The sequence below is a fragment of the Lactuca virosa genome, chromosome 9 (assembly GCF_052849685.1).
Source record: "Lactuca virosa cultivar CGN04683 chromosome 9, Lactuca_virosa_CGN04683_v6, whole genome shotgun sequence".
Classification (NCBI taxonomy): Eukaryota; Viridiplantae; Streptophyta; class Magnoliopsida; order Asterales; family Asteraceae; genus Lactuca; species Lactuca virosa.
Window position 1 is genome coordinate 283583026 of NC_136434.1, and position 19004 is coordinate 283602029.

General features: G+C 37.4%; 1 protein-coding gene across 1 annotated transcript; it reads left to right on the plus strand.

Moving 5' to 3' along the window:
- The first annotated feature begins 13186 nt into the window (after nucleotides 1-13186).
- Nucleotides 13187-15009, plus strand: LOC145135612 (uncharacterized). The gene is made up of 3 exons (XM_079069866.1): nucleotides 13187-13397; nucleotides 13919-14250; nucleotides 14336-15009. Exons 2-3 carry the CDS (start codon nucleotides 13921-13923, stop codon nucleotides 14849-14851), a joined length of 846 nt encoding a protein of 281 aa, XP_078925992.1. The 5' UTR covers nucleotides 13187-13397; nucleotides 13919-13920; the 3' UTR covers nucleotides 14852-15009.
- Nucleotides 15010-19004: the final 3995 nt, after the last annotated feature.

The following is a 19004-nucleotide window of genomic DNA, read 5'->3' on the forward strand; positions in this document are numbered from 1 at the left end:
TGACTTCTGGTTTTAACTCCATCACCCAGCTGACCAATGATGTTTTTCGATCGGATGATCGCATTGAATTCTTGAAGGTATGTCTTGGTTGATATCATTGAGTGAAACAGGAAGAGTGTGAATGTTGAAACCTCCATCATTTGCTGATTGATCCACATTAGATGAATCTGCTACAAACTCATTAGCAATTTCTTTATGAAAGAGTAGTTCCATAAAAGTTGGAGTGACAGCGGAAGCATCTCTAGACATGAACTCTCTTTCAACAGGGGTAAGAGGTGTAGCATCAACATCAGGAGTACCATTTTGAACTGGAGACTCTCGACTGCCAAGTCGAACAGGTGACTCCCCCTCAATTGGAGCAGATGACTCCCCCTCAACCGTTGGAGGTCTGTAAACAACTTCTTCGTCTTCGTCTTCAGAAACAATCTTCGAACCAGAGGAGGGCCCATATGAACCATCTGAAGACACATTTAATGATTTGAAAAGCGATGTGTAATCAAATAACCAGTCAGGACCCACTCGAGCGTCTGTTTCATTCTCCTCCAACCAGCGCACGTCATAGGATTCGACAATCTGCTTAGTCTTCTTGTTGTAAACCCTACACGCGGTGCGCGCAGCATATCCTACGAAATAACAATCATTGGCTTTGGCATTAAATTTTGGGTTGGACTCCAGGTGAAGAAGGGTGCAAGGGCAGCCAAATACACGAAAATGACTGACTGAAGGCTTGTGTCCATATAGAATCTTGTACGGTGTCTTCATCTGAGCTTTGTTGATTAAAACATGATTCTGCACGTAGCAAGCGGTATTAATCGCCTCGGCCCAAAAGAAAACAGGTAACTTGGAATCACACAGCATTGTCCTTGCGGCGTCTTTCAATGTTCTATTTCTCCTCTCAGCAACACCATTTTGTTGAGGCGTGTGAGCAGAGCTGTATTGACGCATAATCCCCTTTTCTGCGCAAAAATGATCAAGAACTGCGTTCTTGAATTCTGTTCCATTGTCAGTACGAAGCGCCTTCACCCGGTTGTTGGTTTGGTTCTCAATCATCACAATGAACTTCTTTATCAGATCAGCAACCCCAGCTTTGTTGGATAAGAAGAAGACCCACGTAAAACGAGAGAAATCATCGATCACAACGAGACAGTACGAGCTTCTGTTGATGCTCAGGACGTTGACCGGACCAAATAAGTCCATATGTAATAATTAGAGCACCTGACTGATTGAGTTAACCTGTTTTGGCAGGTGTGGTTTTCTATGATGTTTGCCTTGGGCACATGACACACACTTTTCAAACGTAATAAAGTCTCTGACAGGTAAGCCTCGGACCATCTCATTCTTTGCAAGACGATTTAGGTTTTTAGCATTAGCATGACCGAGTCTTCGGTGCCACAACATTGCGTTTTGTTCTGAGACCTTCGAAAAGAGACAAGTGACTTGTTCAGGAATGTTGCTATTCATATCGATAATGTAAGCATTCCCATCCCGCTTAGATTTGACAAGAATCCACTCTTCCGGGATGACAATGCCTGGCTTGAGAATCATACATTCTTTATCGGTGAAATGGGTAGAATAGCCTTTGTCACAGATTTGGGAAACACTCAACAAGCCGTGCTTTAACTCGGGAGCAAAGTTGACATTCTCGAAACTTAGCACTCCATTTGCAACGGTTCCTCTCTGAGTGATCTTGCCACCTTCTCCGCCCGCAAAGGAAACATATCCCCCATTAAAATATTAAATGTCGCTCAATTGGGAGATGTCTCCTGTCATATGCCGGGAGCAGCCGCTGTCGACGTACCAAGGATGGACGACATTCCTCCGCAACTGTCCCTGCAAAATGAGCGGGATCATTTAGATTTGGGAACCCAGGTCATTACTGTCCTGGGTTGCCTTTTCACTTTCTCTGATTTATCTTTCAAAACTTTCGATTCTAAATCATCATTTCTAAGTTTTTCAGAGGATGTTGATGATTGATTGGAAATTGATTTGGGCATCCAATGATATTTAGGTTTTCTAACAATCACAGGTGGTTTTGAAATTTGTTTCTTATCAGTTTGCACTGAGCCTCTGGATGTTCTACCAGAAGTGTTTGAAGATCCAGAACTGCTCTTTGACGAAACCGATCTTCACGGAGCCTTGTTTGGTTTTGGCAAACTGTTTGGAACTTTGTTATGAAAAACCTTATTATTCTTTTGAGAAACAGCCTTTTTTCTACTTTGATCATCCTTCCAATCATCATTCCGAGAGCGAGATCTTGAGGACTTTCTAATTAAAGACCTTCCTCTAGATTCGTTCTCTCCTCTTGGCGACATATAGTTCACAAACATCCTATTTTGACAATTCCTAGCTATATGTCCACCAATACCACAATTAAAACAAATTTGTTTATTATTACTGGAACTGGTACTACATTTCTCAGATTTATTTTCTTGACTGACACTCTTACTCTTCTCACAGGAACATGTATGAGAAACAGGTTGTGAGATAAGTGAGGGTGCATCAGATGGTGTGACTTGTGGAATTGGTGTGGTTTCATCAGAAGCACAAACATAAGGATTATCAAACAATTCATCAAACATTTCAAAGAAATTAAATTCAACAGGAGCAGGTGTGGAAGCGTCACAAAAAACATTGTCATTTTTAACATCAGAAACAAAAACATCAGAATCAGACTCAGTTTTATTATCAGAAACAGATTCTCCAACTTCTTGCTTTGCCTGATCTAAGGATTGATCTGCAGGGGAAGTAGAAATGTTAGTACTTTCAACATTAATAAATCCGCCTGAAACAAAACCAGATGGCTTGCCATAAACCATGAATGGTTCGTTGGCAATCTCCTCTTTAGACAAGGGTTGATACTGATATGTATGATTAAAAGGAGGAGGTACATTATCGAATCCTAAACCCTTTTGCTGGTTTCGTTTGAACTGCATGCAATGGTCAATCATATTGGCAACTACCTCGCTTGATCCATCAAATTTTCTAAAATCAAAATTTGCAGTTTCAAATTGTCTCTTTAATGTATCAAGCTCAGTAATTAACTCATCATTCTGTCTCTTAACATAATTATAAAGTTCACATTTTTCACTGTATTCTGTCTGAATTCTCCTAAAGTCCTTTATTTTTGTTTCTAACTGGGCCTTTAGGGGTTTTTTTCATTTTCTAAGTTGATAGCCCTCATATCTAAGATCCTCTACTTCTCTACGTAATAATTGTATTTCGTCATGAAGAAGTTTAACATATTCAGTACATGCCTGAGAATAAGAAGGTAGATTTACCTCACGTTTCTTGGGCTCGGAAGTAGAAGATACCATCATTGAAAACTACAGCTCCATCATCTGCTCTTCAGGATCAGCTGCATCATTCTTCAGGGAAGCATCATCATTGATTTGGGCTAGGTGAGCATTTTCAGGTTTTGAAATGTTCAGAGCCTGAATCTGGTCCTCCCAGTCAAATGACTAAGCAACCATAGCAGTCTCACTACTAGCCACAACACCTCCACGATTGTTTCCCACCGCAACCATCGTCCTATCATTGTTCAACCTTCGATCTGGTTTTGGGCACTCACGAACAAAATGACCTGGCTCGTTACAGTTGAAACATCGTAGCTTTCCCTTGTTGAACCCTACCTTTTTATCACCATTCATCCCCCAGTTATTTTTCCCAGTCTTCTTGGCAAACTGCTTCGCTCTGAACACTGCCATAGCAATTTGCCATGTGATATCCATCTCTTCCACATCTTCTGGATGAATCTGATCCAGATCAGCAAATGACAACTGAGGTGGAAGCTCTCCAGCTACAAAGGCATTATAGCAGTTGACAAGTCCTGTAGCGAGAGCAAGATTTTCATCACTTTCCTTTGTGTTTGAGGAGGAGGCTACAACTGGCACATTTGGGGAGGGAATAGCTTGTGGAGTAACGAATGGCTGGCTTTGAGGGTGAGGCATGGATGACGTAGTAGTGAATGTTTGAATTTGAGGTTGTTGAACAGCAAATCCTTGACCTGAGGAGGAGATGATTGATGAAAGAGCATTGTTAGAGGAAATTCCGAGATTTGCAGTCGAAAACGAGCTGACATGGTTAATCTCTCGCTGTTTATCATCAATATCACAAGCCTTGATGATCGCCATTGTTTCAGCAAGAGTAAGGCGATCCAGATCCTTGGTCTTCATTTCCTTCATATACCTCAATCAGGGCTTCCCACAAATCCTTAGCTGAAGTATACTCTCTGAAACCTTGAGCTATATCAGCAGATAAAGCCATGGTCAGAGTGGCTAAAGCCCTTTCCTGTTCTTCAATCTTCTCAAATTCTTCGTCTGTGTAGTTCTCAACAGCTTTGTCAATCACTTGTCCTCCAACTGTCATTGTAATTTTGACAGGACCTTTGATGATGCTTCTCCAGACTTTGAAGTCTTTCATTTTAATGTATTTTTCAATCCGGTATTTCCATTCAGGAAAACCATCTGCAGACATCAGTCTTGGAATACGTGTGGTTGTACCCATGACAGTATCCAGTTCATGAAAATGTGTTTGACTTTGAGAATCCATTAGAAGTTAAAGCAAAATAATATCATAAATGAGTTTACGGTTGATGTGATTACAGTTGTAAACTGAGTTTACGGTTGATATGTTTACGGCCGTAAACTGAGTTTACGGTCGGATGATTACGGTTAGGGTGTTTACGGTCTAAGTGTTTACGGTTATTGAAGCTTAGTTTACGGTTATTGAAGATGCCTTGTTTACGGTCCAAGAATCACAGTTTACGGTTGATGAATGCTCTTGAGTTTACGGCCGTAAACTGGGTTTACGGTCGGCAGTAAACTCCCAGAAGTTCTTCAAAAACGCGATTTTGGAGTAGATTCAATCCCTTTAACAACGAAAACACCAAAACCAATCTCGAACAGTGAAGAGTATACGTTCAAACGACTGAAAACTCGATTGAGTGAAGCTTTGACACCGGTTTTGCTCTGATACCAATTGTAAGGTCCTAAAACGGATCTTTACCAATGATCAAGCAATCAAACAATCAAAAGCAATCAGAATAAGGGTAGAAGAAGAAGATCAATCAAGCTTGCACACGTTTATTGCAGTAAAACGTCTGGTACAAATCGATACAGTGGACCGTGAACTCTGTGGCATCAACAACATAACAATGAACTAGACAACCTCTAGATATAGGGGACTTGGGCCGCAAACAGGGTTTACGGCCGTAAACAGGCTTACGGCCGTAAACTCACTCCATGGCCGTAAACTACTAAACAACTCACCAAAAAATACTAAAGACTCAATATGAACTATTACAATGAAAGCCTAGACCAAACCATTAATTGGACCCTTCACACATGATTAACCCCGTTGTATGCTGGGCGTACCTATGGTACGCTAGGCGTATGTGGGTTAGGGTCAACCTTATTTTTTAGGGTTTACACCCTATTTAAACACCTTATGTGCCAAGAATCTCTCTTTATCAACCTCTATTTCCCCTTTTGAGCACTATCTCGAAACCCTAACCCATTTCTAGAGAGAGTTAATCCTTGTGTGTGTGTGTGTTTGGCATGTGTTTGGTGTATCTTGAAGAAGAATAAGCTTGGTGAAGGAGTATTGATCAAGCAGGAGCTTGTAGATCCGAGGTCCATCCATCCTTTTTAGCTTCATAGAGGTATAAAGTCTTGAACTTGGATTCCATGCTTAGATCTTGGACTAGTCAAGTTTTGAGCACATTTTGGTCCCATGAGTGAGTTCTTGTAATTAAATGTTACTCTAGAAGATTTGATTTGTCCCTTTTGATGTTTCTGAGGTTTTAAGTTCATAAAGTTTGCATCTTGGTGCTTATAGATCAACCATGCATGAGTTAATGATTATTTGATGAACTAGAATGCCAAATCTTGGGTTTCCGTCTTTTTGAGCCATGCAAAGGCATCAAGTTGGTGGCTTTATCGTTTAAGACATTCCCCAAGAGCTAGATCTACAAAATGGAAGTCTGAACTTAAAGAATTAAGTGCTTAATGGCGTTTTTGCCTAACTAGAGCGTACGTTGGGCGTACACAAGCGTACACTGAGCGTACGCGTCTGGGTTCCCGATTATTGTGTCGCAATCTAGTACGTTGGGCATACTGGTGGTATGCTTAGCATACTCTCCAGGGAGCCTTTTTGGGTGTCAGGTTACTGGGCCATTATTGGATCTTATGCCTTTTTGGTCAATGGTGGGCTTTAGGTGTCTTGGGCCTTTTTGGAGTTTGGGCTAGTTTGGGTTTGGACCATGATAAGTTAAGCCCAATGAGGGAAGGGTAAAACAGTCTTTTACCCTAGGGACCGGGATTAAGGATTTAGACTCTCAATTTGGGTTAATGGACTAATTGCTAATTAGGCTTTGATTAATTGTTATTTAGTGTGGGGATTTTGCAGTTCAGCAGCCCGAGTATTATTTGTTTATCAGTTGATCGAGGTGTGTCGTCTCACAGTGTTTTAAGCAAGTCGAAGGCAATAATGTCAGCCCATATATTATTGTTACTAGAAGCTAGCTGCCTGTGTGACTCTTGCATGCATTGTATGTGTTTGTATGTATTTCGGGTGGGGCCTGATGGGTGTGTTGGGTGGGGCCCATCGCATGTTACTGACAGATCTTTACCCGGCGGGACCCGATGCCGGGCGGGGCCGGATGGAGGTCAGGTGGGGCCCATTGTATGTATGATATGTGGTAATTTTGGGGAAAATCACTAAGCTTTGTGCTTACGGTTTTTTGTTTATGTTTCAGGTACTTCCTTTTCGAAGGGAGAAGAGCTCGGGATGATCGCATCGCACACACCATGATTTTCTGCCTTATTTGACTCTGATGTATTTATGGATGATTTTTGACTTATAACCATGTTGGTTGATGATTTTATTAATGCAAAAGTGAAATTTTTGATTATAAATTTTGGGACGTTATAGTTCTAGCCTGCTGATTCACGGTCTGGAGGACAGAGAGTCTACACTTGTAGCAAGTGCGGGAAGGTGCATGATGGTGTATGTTGATCAGTGATCGGGTGCCACAAATGTGCCAAGGAGACCCACCTTGCAAGAGATTATCGACAACAATAGCAACCCTGCAGCAGGGCACTCGAGTTTGTTATCATTATGATCAGGTTGGCCATATGAAGGCTAACTGTCCATTTCTTGCTTCTAGGCCCGTGCAAGCACCAAATCTTACTACTATTTGGATCACTGATGGCTGTCAGGGGAGAGCTGAGGACCCGAAAGCCAGGGGTCGTACGTTCCAATTGACTACAAAGGGGGCCATGGCGGCGCCTAACGTCGTTATTGGTATGTATTCATTTATAATTCTGTCAAGTTAAATTTATGTATGCTTATACTTATGTTCCTGATAGGTATATTTTTAGTTAATTCATTTCCTACTCTTGTGCTTTTTTACTGGTGCGAGTCTGTCTTTTGTGTCTCAGTCTTTCAGTAGGGATTTTGATATGACCCTTAGAGAGTTGGAGTGTCCATTGCGAGTTTCCATCGCTAACAAACACAAGGTTTCTGCTTCTAGCGTTTTACGTGGTTGTACTTTGGAGATATTCGGGGTGCCTTACTTGATTAACCTCATTCCCATTCCTATGGGGGATGTGTGTGTGATCATGGGGATGGATATCTTGAACATATTTGAAGCCGTGATTGATTGTGAGAGGCAGCTTGTGGTGGTTCGAACCCCAAGTGGGGGAGAACTAACCATTTATGGCGAGGGTACCAGGGTTGGTTCAACTTTTTTTTTTTGGATTCCAAGGCTAGGTAGTATCTACAGCATGGATGTTCATGTTATCTCGTGTGTGTGGTTGACACTTGAGTTGAGGGAAAGTAGTCGATCTCAGATGTACCAGTGGTTAGAGAGTTTCTAGATGTTTTCCCAGAGGATTTATCTGGTGTGCCTCCCATGAGGAAGGTGGAGTTTAGGATCGTTCTGATCCCCGGTGCGGCCCTGATTGTTAAGGCGCCGTATCGCCTAGCACCACTAGAGATGCAGGAGTTATCCTCCCAACTCTAGAAGCTGTTGGGCAAGCAATTTATCTGATCGAGAAGTTCACCCTGGGGAGTGCCGATTTTATTTGTGAAGAAGAAGGATGGTTCTCATCGAATGTGCATAGATTACCATGAGTTGAATAAGTTGACGGTGAAGAACGGTTACCCACTTCCGAGGATTGGCGATCTTTTCGATCAGGTGTAGGGCGTGTCTTGGTTATCAAAGATTGATTTGAGGTCGGGTTACCACCATATGAGAGTTAAAGAGGAGAATGTGGAGAATACATCATTACGAACTCGATATGATCACTATGAGTTTGTGGAGATGCCGTTTGGGCTCACCAATGCATCTGCAATATTTATGGATTTGAGGAATCAGATATGCAGGCTGATGCTTCATCGGTCGGTCGTTATGTTTTATGATGTTATTCTGGTATACTCCAATACCAGGGAGCAGCATGTGGAGCACCCACGATAGTTACTTGGAGTGTTGAGGAAGGAGATGTTGTATGCCAAGTTCTCTAAGTGTGAGTTCTAGTTGTGAGAGGTCCAGTTCTTGGGGCACCTCATCAATTAGAACAAGATTTTGCTCGATCCGGCCAAGATTGAGGCAATTACGCAGTGGGAGGTCCCGAAGTCTCCATCTGAGATATGAGGTTTTCTTGGGTTGGTAGGTTAGTATCGGAGGTTTATTCGAGATTGTTGTTCCTCTTACTCGTTTGAAAAAGAAGACTGTGTGCTTCCACTGGGGGCCTGAGCAGCAGGCTGCATTCGAGAAACTGAGGCAAAGATTATGTGAGGCCTCAATATTGACCCTTCCAAAGGGTGTTGAGCATTTTGTGGTATATTGTGATGCTTCGATCACTGGTTTGGGGGTGGTGCTCATGCAACGGGGTAGAGTCATTGTGTATGCTTCTAGGCAGCTGAAGCCTAAGGATGGAATTTGGTTGGCCACAACTTAGCGATGTTAGTGCCACAACGTGGCAGTGGCCGAGGAAGACACACATCTCATTTGAGTGCTACGACGTGACAACATATTGGTCACGACGTGGCAACGTCCAACATACGAAACCCTAATTTTGGGGATTGTGCCCCTATTCAAGCGAAGTACGGGCTAGGGTTTGCACACCTTCATCCTCCATCACCTCCCTCTCACCCTCAATGAAACCCTAGCCTCCATTTTGACATTTGAGAGCTTTTTATGGTGTTTTTGGTGAGAAGAAGAAGAAAAAGGCATCCTTTAGGAGAAGATCCAACAAGCAAGCTCCTCCTCCACCTCCTAGCTCATCTTCTGGACCATTGTGAGTCTTCACGTTCCAACGTTTATGCTTCATGATTCTAGATCTAGAGTTCTTTGTCTTGTTTTTCATGTTTGGGTTACTTGGTGTGGTTAGAATCCATAAGCTTATCAACTTTATGGATCCTTGAGGTCCTCTTGTGATTATATGTCCAGATCTGAAGAATGATTGAGTTTTGAATCCTTGCATGTGGTTGTGACCTCATTTTCTTCATTTTTGACCTAGCTAGAGTTTAATACATCTAGTGGGCATGCACGTCTATAAAGCATCGACTTTTATGATCCTTTGTGTGTGAGAAATCCTTCTGGAAAGTTTGGTTATGTAGATTAAGGAATTGAGAGCTTAATGCATTAAGAAGGCTAGAAAAGTTCCTATGACGTGAAGTATTGGTCTTCACGACGTGACGAAAGGCAGTCCCCACGACTGTTTTGTCCTGAGGCTACCATGTCGTGGCAGAAGCTTGGCCACAATGTGGCGGCCGAATGTAAGACTTTTGGCTGTGGACGTGGACTTTGATCGTTGATTTTTTTGACAAAGTTTGACTTTAGATCAATTTGAGGGTTTTGGGTTGTAGCTTAAGGATGGGTCCCTGATTGTTGTATAGGTGTCTGTAGTACTAACTTTTGGGTTATGATAGTTGTGTTGTTATCTGCTAGACTGGGTGAGTTTTCTCACTATACTTTGTACTGCAATATATTTCCTTGTGTGTAGGATGTTGGTATGCTGTAGTGAACTATTAGATTGGTAGATTTGTATACTGAAGTATATGTCTTGTGAGTTTTCTCAACCCAACTAACCACAATATGTTGACACATAACAAAGATAAAGATGTAGAGATAGATGGTTCCTTCAGGAACAAGAGATAGAGGTTTCTTTGGGGAAAAGAGTATGATTCCTTCTGGAATAAGAGTATGGTTCCTATGGGGACAAGAGTATGATTCCTTCGGGAATAAGATTATGGTTCATACAGGGACAAGATTATGATTCCTTCAGTAATGAAATTATGTCCCTACGGAGAAAATATATGATGATTCCCTTTGGAAATGTGGATAGATGGTTCCTGCAGGAATCCAGATTGTGTATGGTTAGAGAAGATAAAGAAGGGTTCCTTGAGAGGAATAAGGTAAGAGAGTTCTTTGTAAGAACTTAGAGGTGATCCACAGGGGATTAAGAGTAAGGAATCTGCGAAGTATTCAATAGAAAAAGAAAGAGTAAGGATCCACGAGGGATCATAAGATAGAGGAGTAAGATCGGATGAGTATACTTGGTAATGATAATGGGATGTTGTTCCCTTAGAGTATGGTATGAGAGGTTACCGTCGGGTCTAGATAATAACATAATGTTGATGCATTATAGATGAGATTAGAGTTAAGAATAGAGTAGAGAAGAAATAGAGTAGTGAAGAGACAAAGTATAGAGAAGAGCATAGAAAGATTTTAAGAGATAAAGTATGTGAAAGAAAGAAATAGAAGATAAAGTATGAGAAGAACTTGAGAAGAGGCTAAGAGAAGAGTATGAGAAACATCATATATGATAGAGAAAGAGATAAATGATATGAGAAAGAGTAGGAAGAAAGATTAGAGAAGAATGATAGAAGGGATAAATGAGAAGAGAAAAGACAATAGTGTATGCTATGAAATAAAGAGTAGATGATGGAGTATGAGAAAGAGAAGGAAAAGAAAGAAAAGAAAAGATAGAAATAATAAATCACCAGGTACATTGTGTATGATATTGCATATATTTATGTTTTACAGGTTCAGGTAGTAGTAGTCGTGGTACTAAAAGAGATGACAGGAGCACAAGGACAAGATATAGATAGTAGGATGTTATTTATGTATTTCATTGTTGTTTAATTAATAGATATATTTTATTGTAAACTCGTGATTAAACCTGATATTTAAATTGTTTTTAATTTTAGTAGAATTCCGCAATTGTAAGAAAAACTCTGATAATTCCCTTAGATATTATGTATAGAAAATTTGTGTCATTACAATAGTAATGAATTAATATTGTCATGGATTTGTTAGTAAATTGTTCATCGAGATGAACATAGCAATATTGTGCGACCAATACTGAAGAGTACTTGAAAATTGAGATTTGAAGTATTAGAGTAACTACGCTTAAGGATTACTTCATGGATCATATCATAGTAAATTAAGACGACTATATTTCTTATTCTTCAAATAAAGATGCATGAGGTTTTGTTCTACAACCTGTTGTATCTTGGTTTTTCCCCAACGTTGTCCGCAACTGGAAGCTATGCATGGTTTGACTAGATATTGCATCAGGAATAGTACTGGCCTATATAGTCAAAGTTTATTTGATCCTTCTGCCAGAAATAGAGAAGTAGATATCTCTGGTCCCCTCGACGATTTGATGTTGACAACAAATGCTTGGTCAAGCTGAGACTGAGTTGACTGGATTCGACAGTTAGTCTGAATAGTCAACACAAGTCAGTATCGAGAAACATAATCTTGAACCATAAGGTTGAACCTTGATCCATGTCTCAGGTTTATAATAATATATCACGTAGATCAAAGGAAATTGAAGTCAATAGTCTTAGAACTGTGTATTGCAATGTTTTAATAGGTACAATAATTGCATTGGGCTGCCACTCACTGTTGTTCCTATTAAGTATTAGATTGGTCAATTGTTGATGCCTAAGAGTAGGTGGAAGCTGATGGAGAATAGTGCCTATAGCCATAACAAACCGATAATATTACTATAAATAATAATGTCCTTTTGGGTTACATGCAAGAGCAAAATAAAGCAGAACTGAAAAGATATTTATTTTAGAGACTTGTTTTGTTAATTAATTAATAGTTTAATTATTTAATTAGAAAACAAAAAGCATATGAAATACTCTAGAATGATTTGATTCTTGAATAATTACCAAAAGCCTAGATAACTACTAATATATTAGGTAATTATCTCTAGGGTTTCAAATCACCTCATTATATAAAAAGGGGCTAAAACCTGGTTTTGGATGCATGTGAAAATAGCCTTTCATCTTTAAAGTTTGAAAATCCTAAGAAAAACCCTAGAAGAGCCGGAGCTCGTTGCCACGTCGTGGTCGCTGTCAGATTCATTAACCGAGTCTTGTTCCAGCTGGTTCTCGAGTTGCCTTTAGATCAGTTGGTGTTTTGCATCTTTGATGCGATCACAAGAGAGGAACTCTACGTTGAGTTCTCAAGTTCGATCAACTTGCTAGACCAAAGAAGTCGAAGAAAAACACGAATGTATGATTCGTTCTATTGAGTCCTTTAAGTTACATAGATTGTTTGTACTAGATTCGGCTGTTACGAGTCTATAGATCAAGAAAATATTGTTGTTTCCGTTGTCCCGATTTGGCCTTTGACTTGGCTCATAACCCATCATTTCCGATCTCCAAATTTGAAATGTATGTCTAGAAATAAGTAAATAACCTTTATTACAAAAAGTACAATTAAAAAACATTCAACTAAACATAGTTTGTTGACAGTTATAAAGATTCAAAGTTCACCAAAAAAACATGATTTTTGTTGGTGACCGCCTACGAAAATCTTGTATTTTCACAGGCTGTCTTCAAAATCATGGTTATTTTTAAATTTTTTTAACTATTTTTCTAAAAAAATAGTTAATATGATTAACCTAATGAGTCATTTTCTCTTAAATCTACTAATAACAACCTAATAATTTGTTTAGAAATAAGACTTTTTCAAACTAAATCCTTGACGTTATATAGATTTTAGTTTTATTTAATTTTCTTTGGATTCATCAAGTATATAAGTATTTTTTAACATCTTTAAATATTATTATCTACACAATATTCTACATCCAAAAAGCAAAACACTTGATAACTTTTTTAGTGTAACGGAAATACATAATGATGTATTTTTACTTAATAAATTAGCAAAGAAACACCCACTTTATGCTTTTATCCTTCATCGCTCTTTTTGTTTCAGAGTTGGTTCTGTTGTCGCTAATTCTTCTCCGGCGCCGATTCTCCCCAAACCGCCGATTGCTATTTGTTCACAGATTTCCTTCGCTGCAACTCGTCTTCAGCTCTCTTCGTCTTCGCCCATTTCTTCTAACCTTTCTTTGACGTTCATCGTTGCCCAGGTAACTCTCTGGTAAAAACCCTAATTATTATAATCAAATTGTGGTAATGATGTTTTTGTTTATTCGGTTGATTTTTGTGAGTTCCCTGATCTTGCGACTCGCCACATTTTGATAATTTTGATAATTTATCCACCCTGAGATCAAAGCTATGTCTAGTCGTTCTACCACTTGTTCCCAATTCCCAAAGTCGTTTTTGAATTTCGATTTGTGGTTTTTGTTTCTTGGTTATATCTGTCAAAAAAATTTCAATCGTGATCACCTACTGCATCTTACCCCCTCAAATTGTATCTATATTGTTCTTTTGAGTGTAGATAGATGAAATACGGTGTTTGTAACTGATGATTTCTGTATATACTGTTCAAATAACGATTCTCTTTAACTGGGATTTTTTCAAAACGAATCAAAGAGTGTATGCAGATCAAAACTGGGATTTCTTTGTTTTCTAAAAAGGATTCACCATATAGTATTTTTCATCGCACTAACATTATCAAAACATTTTAATCAAATCTTTTCTCCTTTAGGTATGGAACGTTGCAGTGAATCAAAACGAAATAGGGTTAGTTGGAAAAACGTGAATGTAGCAAAAACGTTTCTTGATGCATGTATTAACGAAATTGCCATCAATGGACGTGAAGGTGGTAGTTTAAAACGAATGTCATGGAAGAAAATTGGGCAAACACTTGGAGATAACCATAACTTTTCAGTCGATCGAAAACAATTGAAAAACCATTTTGATTACCTCAAGAACAAATATGGAGCATGGTTAGATCTTAAAAACAAATGTGGCAACATTTATGATGCATCCACTAACACCTTTAATTTGACAGATGAAGAATGGGAAAATGAAATAAAGGTAGCTTTCATTAATCATTAATCATTAGTTTATTACTCTTACTTATATATATATATACATATTCATTGATTTCTATTTGTTATAGAAAAATAAATATGTAGAAACATTAAGGAACACATCTCTACTATTTCCGGATCTTTGTGCACAACTTTTTGATGGAGTTATGACAAATGGGATTAAAAGTTTGGAACCGATTTCTGCTGAACCTATAACAGCAATTGTGGTTAAAGATGATGAAGAGATTGAAATCCCAAAAGATACAATGGATTCATTATCTTCTTCATCATCTGATCCTCCTCCTCCTCCTGTTAAGAAGAAACAAAAAATGAGTAAAAAATCGATTGATGAAGAAATATTGGGTGTGTTGAAGATAATAGCAGATAAGATGAGCAAATCTGAAACACCTCCAAAACCTACATTTGAAGAATGTGAAAAGAAGTTGAAAAAGCTTGGGTGGAGTGAAGATGATCCTTTACATGTTGTTGCATGTGCTATTTTTTGTGAAGAAAATGATAATTATAAGGAATGTTGGATGAAATTAAACCCCAAGATGTGTGCTAATTGGGTTAAAATGATTGGACGTAGTAAAGGGTTTATATAGTATAGTTTGATGAGTTGTGGTGTTTTTCTTTTAGGAAATTGCTAATTGTTTGGAAAGTATTGATATGTAGATGAGATGAGATGAGAACTATTTTATGTTTTGGATTAAATTGCAAGAATGGTCCCTATGTTATAGTGAAAGTTGTAGGTTTAGGCCAACCTTCTTTTTGTTGCATTTTTGGTGTTAAGTTTTGGATTTCGCTTTTGTTTATGGGGAAATCCATTGAATGAAGTTGTGAACATTTGAAATCATGAAAGTTGTCAAGTCAAATACCATATAGACAATGCGTATATTGGATCGAGTTAACATGTAAATCAACATATGTTATATACTAGGTGTAAAACATGTGTATTACACAAGTTGATTAAAAAAAATATATAAGTATAAGTATAAGTATTATGTGATTTTTTAATTTAAAAAATTGAAAAAAAAAAACAATAATTGACATGTGGATATTATTTATTTAAAATTATCACAAAATGACAAGTGTCAAAACTCATTAGAGATTAACATGTGGCAAAATTATCTTCATTTATTATAGTAGATAGTAGATACGTATATTGGATCGAGTTGACATGTAAATCAACATCTATTATATATATATATATATATATATATATATATATATATATATATATATAAGTGTTCAAATATCATGGGAAGAGTCGAGGGAGTAACTACAAATTGAGAATCATAATATTGACAACTATAGTCATGTTCTTATATATACGAGTGTTCAAATATCATGGGAAGAGTTGACGGAGTAGTTAAACTACTAATTGAGAATCATCATATTGGTAACTATAGAGTCATGCTCTTATGACTTACTCTTCTTTTGGTTAGTTGAGGAAGAAGATAATGAATCATCTTCTTATGACTTCCTCTTCTATGGCCGACATGGTTTTCAATAGTTGAATTAATGGCATCCACAATGCATTAAACTTATTAAAGTTTAATGGATTGACACATCATCATTTTATTTTCTATACAACTCTAAATTAATTTTTTCTATAATGCATTGAATTCTATAAAGTTCAATGGAATATATTTTAATAGTTAAAGGTTTTTTTTTTCCATTGAAGACTTGAAGAGTTGAATGACCATTAAATTTCATATCCATTGAATGCCAACATGACATCTTACAATAGGAAAGTTTAATCCATTGAATGTCAATTAGGCATGCTATCTCATTCAATTTTTTCATTAAACTATGTATTGTGAATACTCTAAGCTGATTTTCTTTGAATGGATCGACTAATAACTAAGCATATTGGAATCGGACAATTGGTAATTTGGCAAGTAGCAAAGCAAAGCAATTTGGCATGTCCACTGGCCACTTCCACACTCTCTCCGCTCCCCATTTGGGCTTTAGCAATTTCAAAGCAAACCAAGTAAAATGTTCATTGTGTATTTGCATATTCTATAAACCAAAATAAACTTATCTTTCAAGTATCACGCTTTTAAGTTTTAAAACCACAAAAAATATTAAATCAAAATAAGGAATATCAAAAAAATATTAAACCAAAATGAACAATAAAAGTATATTTGTTTCAAAATCCAAAAAACAAATTAAATATCAATTGACTATTTTCTTTATGTTTTCCGATCTTGTTCGTGTATTGCTTCGTCTACATCTATATAAAAACGAAAAATGTAGTTAGTATTTTATAATAGTAATTTGTGGTTTATATCAAATAAAACAAGAAATATTATGAAAACTCAAACTAAGTACCAAATGTTATGTCATCATCTTTAAAGATATCGTCAACATCACTTATAATTGGTTTCCTTGATTTTCTAACTCAATATTGGGTGCAAAACAATGCTTCCACTATCGATGTTGTCAAATGAGTTCGATACCCATCTTATATGCGACCGCAATCCCTAAATGCTGACTCAGATGTCGCGGTTGACACTTGTATGATCAAAATATCTAACAACAAAATGATTAAAATTATAAGACGATTATTTTATAAATAAACTTGAAAATCCCTTAAAAAGTATTAGAAATTACCTTTGGCCATCCGAGTGATAACAATAGGGAAACACAACACGTTTTGTTTTTGCCACTTGAAGATGGCAAACTCTTTATTGTAAGGTCCTTTGGGCTCATTCAAATACATTTTTATTCTTGGTATACATTGAAACCGATTTGGTTCCTTCGACATTTTGGAAATCACCCAAAAAGTCATTATCATCATCACAAGCCATTACCTCATGTTTTTCTTATTAAGACAGTCAATGATTGTCAATTTTTTTTTTCTGTTATAAATAAACAATCCATCTTCTTTTCAACCTCTCAAACCATTGACGTCACATTCAATTGTAAGGCCGAATTTGACATTTGATTTTCTTCTTAAAGTGCTTTGGTTTTTCATGTTTTTCGGATTCTTTTGCACCTAGCGATGTGTCTAAGTAAGATAGAGGCGTCGTTACATACATATTGATTTTAAGAATGGTTGAGCAAAACTTGCATTTAACATTTTTCTTTTTCACTCCATAATTTTTTATCCAAACTACCTCGAAAGTTTTCCAATAATCTGATTTCTCTTTGCGTACGTTTGGTTTCCATTTTCTTTTGTTGTATTATGGCACATTCTCTTCTTTCTGTTTATTATAATCGTCATCAACATTAATATGGGGTTAGGGTCAACAAATAAATCATCCTCCTAAGAAGAAAAAAGTTACAATGTTAGAATTCTTTGTTGATTATGGAGTTAAAGCATTAAAACATTAAAAAGTTACAACATTATAATTCTTTATTGATTACAACATCAATGAAGTTAAACATTACGACATCAAGAAATTGTAACATTAGAATTTTTTGTTGATTATTCAGTTAAAACATTACATCATCAAAAATTTACAACATTATAATTCTTTATTGATTACAACATCAATCACATTCAACATTACAACATCAAAAAGTTTGACTTACTTGATTATCTTCCATGGAGGATGGAACCTAATTTTCCATAAATGGCATTCAATCGGGTGAGTAAACTTGAAGGTAATCCAAATTTTTTTTTACAATTCTTTATTTGTAACATCTTGAATTCCAAATATTTTCATTTATGCCCTTGATATGAGAATTATTGCATTTTGACCCCTAATGATATTTTAGTAATTTTGGAGTTAGCTTGAGTATGCTAGGCGTATGTGACAAAATCTTAAACCCTAATATTTAGTGTTTGGAACCTATTTAAGCATCCTTAAGTCCTAAGTCTTCTTTTATTCATCAGCCTCCAACCCCAACTTTGACTTTTGCAAACCCTATTTAAGCATCCTTAAGTCCTAGCTTGTATGATGTTATTATGTGTTTTTGTCTCCAATCAATGTTGTTCTTGAGTATGACATGTTATAGACCCAAATGGATTGTCCTTCCAGATGTTTTGGAGTATCTAAGGTCATAAAAATGCAATCTTGATTATTAATTTTCTTCCATGCATGGGGTATAATGTCTTAATGAGTTAAAAAGTTACGGTTTTTGCTATTGGGCACTTAAAAGCTATGAAAGATCATAAAGTTGGAAATTTATGGTTAAAGATGTTATTTGAGGGCTAGATATGGAAGTTGAACAAAAGAGCTTGAGGATTAAGCTCTTAATAAGAAAGGAAAGCAACCTATCGTGTACGTTGGGCGTAACCCAAGTACGCCGCGCGTATAAGACCAGCCAGCCCGTTTTTGGTCAAGCTTGAGTACGCCCCTTGTACAGGCTGAGTACGCCTAGTGTACTCAGCTGTGTTGACTAGGTTTGAATTTTTGACTTTGACTAGAATTTGCCCAAGTTTGACCTAAGGTTATTTTGGGTATTTTGAGTTTTATTTGAGATTGATCACTATTTGATGATTAGGTGACAGGTAGAGTTGTTATTCAGAGCAGAGACCTATTCAGCTATTTGTTCGGACTAAGAGTGAGTCTTCCTCACTGTACATGTGGTTCGAAGGCACCGGTGTCAGCCCAATAAATCATGTATCATGGTTAGAGGATGTTACTATGTTTTATTGATCTGTTAGAATTGAGTCCTGGTATATTGGATGTTGTTGTGCGATATTACTCTGTAGATCTACCTATTTTCCTGTTAACTGGCTATATGTTTATCTGTTGTATATGTCGACATAGTATGGTTTAGGGTTGAGGCTATACTGCTATG